Consider the following 6,002-nt stretch of genomic DNA (forward strand, 5'->3'; position numbering starts at 1 on the left):
CAATGTACTAATTTAGTCCAGGGGTCTTTCAATCTTTCAAACGTCAAGGATGCCCCGTCCTAAAATTTAAAAGCCAGCTATATATATTTTCATGTACAAACACAACATTTATACAGTGAAAATTAATATTAAAATATGATTAAAATAGTAATTTGAAAAAAAAAATAGTTTCTATAATTGCATTACTGAGTTGTGGGGCTGTGTGTATTATATATTTAGATGCATTATTAATTTATTTTTAAAATCAATTGATTTTCTTTAATCAATGTTTTATTAATTGTATTTAATGTATTATTTTATTGGGTTATTTTTTTTAAGTAACTTTAGTTTATTTATTATTACATGTTTACACTGTTTATCAGACATTGGGACTCCCCCTAAACCAAGTTTGAAAACCCCTGATTTAGTAAATTTAACGTCAACTTTTCTATATAATCATAATTTGTCATTAACAGAAAGTAGGCCTAAATATTACACAAACACTTACAGTACCTAATTGTAAATAATTTTAATAAAATAATATCATATTAATCTACAAAACCAAGATAAAAGTAACTACATCAACATCGAACCATCTGGCGTAAGAGTATCCTTCTTTATTTGTATTTTTTTGACAACTAATTCTTGCCTCCAGGAAACCCACTATCACTCTGCTGATGACGCAACCTGATCCAGCCAATCACAGCGCGGTTTGACATTTCTCTTCATTCATTGGTTCTCTGCGCGTGACGTGGTGCAGAACCAGGAAATAATATTTTGTGTGTTTACATCTTCGAAATGTCAAACTGAACCACTGAACCAGGTCTGAAAATCTCACTTCAGTTTTTCAGAACTCAAGTGTGCGTTGTATTTCAGAGTTTCCCTTGAGCTCTTGTTTCAGTCAGCAGTTGAAACTAAGCATTTTTTTTATGAATTCATTTGTGACCATGACAATCAGACTAAATTCCATGAATTAATTCATTTAAGTTGACATTCATTTGTGTTTTCCCCTCAGGGTGATGGGGAACACCGACAGTGTTGTAGCGCAGAAACGACTGGCTCGTTTTCGTCCCGATGAGAGACCCGTTATAGAGGGGACGTTTGACAGGCTTCATGGAACTGGCTCATCTGCTTCTTCATCTGGAAAAACAGGGAAGGTTTTATCCCTAGACATGATGAAGGTAAGGTGAGCAGCTGTGACATAAGCATTAAACTAGATCTGTTAAGCCTAAAATTTTAATTAATTTGAATACATTTGTGTATGTGCGTGTGTAGACACATCCTTAAAGGGAGAGTTCACCCTAAAATGAAAATTTTGTCATCATTACTCACCCTCTACTTGCCTCAAGTTGTTCTAAACCTGTATCAATTTCTTCCTTCTGCTGAACACAAAAGATGTTAGAACCAAATAGTTGATGACCCAATGGCTGCCATAGGAATTGTTCAGTTCCCCCATACTATGGAAGTCAATGGGGCCCATCAATTTGGTTACACATATTCTTCTAAATATATATATTTTTTTTCTGTGTTCAGCCGAAGAAAGAAATTCATACAGGTTTAGGACAACTTGAGGGTGAGTAAATGTCACAATGGCAGAATTTTCATGTGTGGGTGAACTATCCTTTTAATGATTTTGTGTCTCGGTGTGATAACACTGTTATATGAAGTCTGTATGAATAATGTTCATATTATGTTATATTTATGTATTATTATTATTGTATAACACTACTCTAATAAGGCTGAATAAATATTGTAGAATATCTAATAATAAGCATCTGCCTAAAAACAATAATGTAATTGTTCTGGCTGGTGAACAGATGCAGATCTGTCAAACATTTTCCCTTTGGATTGCATGTCTGTGCAAACTTAAGATACACTGATATTAACTTTTTGCTGTTCTTTCTAATCAAAATTCAGATGACAATGGGAAAGATGGCCTCAGAATCAATGATAAAGAGAGTATTCCATGGCATACACAGCATTGATCCAGAAGTGCCACTGCCCCCTGGTGATGGGATAAGTCGTGAACAGTTGGTTATTTTCCTGGCAGATATTCTTAGAGGAACTGCAGAGGAACGTGCACCTCTGGTCTTGGCAATGGCAGAGGGTGAAAAGGCTACTGCTACCACAGCTGAACAGATCAGAGGTGTAAGTATCACCATTCACCAAGTTTATTAAGTGTTATTTTTTTAATTTACGTTTTAGTTGTTATGTGGTTTTGTCATTTTTATTAATTTTTCATTTATATTTATATATATAATTATATATATAAATATCTCTATATAGATATTGTATTTATTCCAGTTTAGTTTTAGTAATTTTATTACATAAACTTATTTCATTTCAATTTGCCAGGGCAAATTTTCTAATTTTTAAGTTTTTCAGCTAATATTTATATAGTTATTAATAGGATTTTTGTTTTGTTTATTTCAGCTTCATTTCTATAATCAAAGTTGATTTCATTAACACTGTTAAATATAGGCCTGAAAATATCAGTTAAACCAACTAGGCCCGGTTTCATAGAAAGGAATTAAGCCAGGATTTGGCCTTAGATCAATCTTAGATCAATTAGGACATTTACGCAGCTTTGTGTGCATCTTGAGACAAAACAATGCCAGTGACATATTTTAAGAAAGATATTCGTTAAAACAGCTCAAATGTGTATTTTAGTCTAGGACTAGGCTTAAGCCTTGTCTGTGAAACCTGAGGATAGTTTGCCAACTCATGACTATTTAAACCCACAAAGTCACTTTAAAGATGAGGGATCGGTACAATTTCCAAATAATTCTTAAGATCTTATTTTGGTAATTTAATGTTTCTGAAATAGTTTGTGGAAGACCTGGTTTCAGCGGCAGTGCAGACTCTAGTCCACAGGGGGCATCTGCGAGGTTGGCAACCCGATCGCATGGCTGATGGCCATCAAGGGGTTAAACTGCTATCAGAACATTTGACCTCTGAATTGAAATCTTCAGGTTTGTATCATAATCACAGTAAATGCTTTTTTTTTAGATTAAATTCAAATGAAAAAAGTGTATTTTTGAATAATGTGAATGTGAACCTTTGGATAAATCTCATAAATAAGAGGGGTTCTTTTAGTATTATTTATATACTATTAAAGTATTTATTAATAATATGAGTTAGCTTTTATTTTTGTATTTTATAGTTTTATGCATAGTCATTTTTAATAGCTTTTGTTTTTTTGCTTAACACTTTATAATAATTCCATTTGTTAAAGCTGCAGTCCGAAGCTTTTTTGGGGTTAAAAATGATCCAAAATACATATTCTATATAAGAACACGTTTCATACTAGTTCAGAGGACATTTCTCTAATGAAAATTCTTATGTTGGTCATACTTCCAAAAAGAATAATCTGTGATTCTGAATGACAGTGTCCACACCAGCGTGGTGACTGACAGCCTCACACTCTCCTTAAACATTGTGTTCATCCCCGTGTCGAGGGTGTTGAAGTACAACTCACGTAAAGTTGATAATTCCGAGAATGACTGCAGATGGCGACAAAGAGGAAAAAATGCTGGGCTGCAGCTTTAACATTAGTTATCTAGATTAGTTAACATGAACTAATAGTGAAAAAATAATTCTAAAGCATTTATTAATTTTAGTTAATGTTAATTTCAACATCAAAAGTTGTCTCTTTTAATATTATTTAATGGACCTGAGCTAACATGAACTAAAAATGAACAGCTGTATTTTTATTAACAATAATGCATTAACTAACATTAATTAATGGGACCTTATTTTGAAGTGCTACCTCGTTTTAACTAACAAATACAGTGCACAGCAAGAGGATCATTTCATATAATTAGTCCTTATCGCTTCTATAGATCAGAGTACGTGTGACATTCCATGTCTGGAAGACTGGCTTTTCCGGATCCCAGCAATGGCCATGTTTTTGGAGGTTCTGATTGGTGAGGGGCTAGGAGTTGGGTTGCCCTCTCGTCCTCCCCCAACTCTCTTGCCCCCGTGTCGGTACGCTCCCTGGAGTGACCTCCGATGTCTCTTGAATCTACCTCTTCTGATGTTCCTGTCCCCTCAGCTACCTGCGGGACACAGCACCCCCTGGAGGTTGTTATTCTCCACAGGCATACACGGCGAAAGCTTCACCCGATTGGTGGGCAACTGTAAAAGTCGGGGTCCCACTGTCATGTTGGTAAAAGACACTAAAGGCCATATCTTTGGTGGCTTCGCGTCTCAAAGCTGGGAGGTCAAACCTCAGTTCCAGGGTGAGTTCAGAAAGAATAAACCATATGAAATGTTATACTGTAGTCACACCATGTCATAATGCACAGGGTAGGCACACGCTGATCCGCCCATTGAGGCGTGTGTGCAGCCCCGGACATCTAAGGGCATCACAAACCTGTTATTGCCCCCTCTCGCTTAGCTAAATGCCACTTGTCCCTCTAAGAAAGTTCTTGTCAAATGCTTTCGCTCTTGTCTGTCTTGATCAGATCATCTTGCTTTTTTAAACAATTGACTGATGGCCGATAGTGAAAATAATTGCTTTTATTGGCCAAAACATTGTGCATCTCTACCAAAAAGGTTCTATTTGAATAAGGAGAAATTATATAAGCAGAAATGTCTTACATTATAACAAAAGACACTTTATAGTGCTTTTAAAGCTACACTGTGTGATTTTTACCCCCATCTAGCGGTGAAAAGGTATATGACCATCCAGGGAATATTAGTTTCTGTTCCTCTCAATTCCGATTTCGTTTTAACTCCTACGGTGGCCAATGTAGTCCAAGATTAACATGGCTTCCAGTTCGACCTCGTCCATGACTGTTAACTCAAACGTAAACGCGAAAGGCGAAGCTTGAATTAACGGGTATGTCCCTCTTTGGCTAATGTACTTTCAAGATGGAGGGGCAACATGGCGATCGACATTAGAACCCCTTACCCGTATGTATTTTCAATGGCATATTATACACTCATGAGAATACTTTATTACTTGAACGAAGTAAATCTACGTGAATGAGCACATATATTTTTGAAAGAACTAAGTGTTTTTAGCTAAGAATAAACTAAAAGAGTTTACGATTTGTAATTACGAGTTCTATGAGGAGATGAATGCTTACGAGTCAGAATCTCGTGATTAGTTAATTCTGACATGGTGTGAAGTGTAAAAACCTTTACACAGTACAATCAATGTTTTTTTCTTTTTTTTTCCCACTAGGCGATTCCAGGTGCTTCCTCTTCTCCATTTCTCCCTGTATGCGAGTGTTCACCTGCACAGGCTATAACAATCATTACATGTACTTGAACCAGGGCCAGCAGACCATGCCAAATGGCTTGGTGAGATCAATACTAAACAGTGCTCAAGGCTTTACACCATAGAGCTAAACAAAACTACATAGTTACTTCTCTTTTTGTAGGGTATGGGTGGTCAGCATGGCTATTTCGGCTTGTGGTTGGACTGCGATTTCGGAAACGGCCACAGCAGGGCTCGACCACGGTGCACTACATACGGCAGTCCTCAGCTCTCAGGAGACGAGGAATTCAAACTGGACACCGTGGAGATATGGGGCGTTGGGGAGACACCTGAAGAACAGGAACAGGTCTGTGATAATTTGCTGAAATTTGCATTTTTGATACTAAAAAATATCAAAATAATTATGCAAAATTGAAATGTTCCTGATGTTGACAATCAGGATGAGAAGAAGAAAAGCATACTAGATGCAGATCCTGAAGTACAGGCCATGATGGAAATGACTGGGAAGACCCTGCACAGCCAAGGCCTTCGAGAACCTGAGGAGGATGAGGCACAGTGAGGAAGGAAAAAGACGAAGACAACATGGAGATCAAACCAGCAGTGTTTGTTTTTAGTGTTTGGTTTGTGTATTTTACACTAATATGAATGATGAAGAAACCACACTATTAAGAACCACTTATTAAGGTGTTATTACACTGCAGTTTTTATGTGGATATGCAAAATCAAGGAGCTGGTTTCCTGCTTTCTGTGAAATATTAAAATGTGCACATAAAGACGTTATGATGTTCTGCCTGAC

The 6,002-nt window shown here is 36.6% G+C and overlaps 1 protein-coding gene across 2 annotated transcripts; it reads left to right on the forward strand.

Annotated features, from left to right (window-relative positions):
• The first annotated feature begins 690 nt into the window (after nucleotides 1-690).
• Nucleotides 691-6,001, forward strand: meak7 (MTOR associated protein, eak-7 homolog). 2 transcript variants are annotated; one of them, XM_039650578.2, is made up of 8 exons: nucleotides 691-802; nucleotides 995-1,160; nucleotides 1,897-2,127; nucleotides 2,807-2,951; nucleotides 3,822-4,220; nucleotides 5,171-5,289; nucleotides 5,370-5,552; nucleotides 5,646-6,001. In XM_039650578.2, exons 2-8 carry the CDS (start codon nucleotides 999-1,001, stop codon nucleotides 5,763-5,765), a joined length of 1,359 nt encoding a protein of 452 aa, XP_039506512.2. In that variant the 5' UTR covers nucleotides 691-802; nucleotides 995-998; the 3' UTR covers nucleotides 5,766-6,001. The 2 variants fall into 2 exon arrangements, with proteins under 2 accessions (XP_039506512.2, XP_039506513.2); XM_039650579.2 differs by having other exon boundaries at nucleotides 765-839.
• The last annotated feature ends 1 nt before the right edge of the window (nucleotide 6,002 follows it).

This window comes from Pimephales promelas, chromosome 10, assembly GCF_988280905.1.
Source record: "Pimephales promelas chromosome 10, fPimPro1.hap1.1, whole genome shotgun sequence".
Lineage (NCBI taxonomy): Eukaryota > Metazoa > Chordata > Actinopteri > Cypriniformes > Leuciscidae > Pimephales > Pimephales promelas.

What these genes read in the sequence shown, in the direction of transcription:
- meak7 (XM_039650578.2), top strand. Translation starts at nt 999, where the DNA reads ATGGGGAACACCGACAGTGTTGTAGCGCAGAAACGACTGGCTCGTTTT. An exon ending in CTCTGAATTGAAATCTTCAG is followed by an intron (nt 2,952 to 3,821) that starts GTTTGTATCATA and finishes TCGCTTCTATAG; the next exon opens with ATCAGAGTACGTGTGACATT. An exon ending in CACCTGAAGAACAGGAACAG is followed by an intron (nt 5,553 to 5,645) that starts GTCTGTGATAAT and finishes GTTGACAATCAG; the next exon opens with GATGAGAAGAAGAAAAGCAT.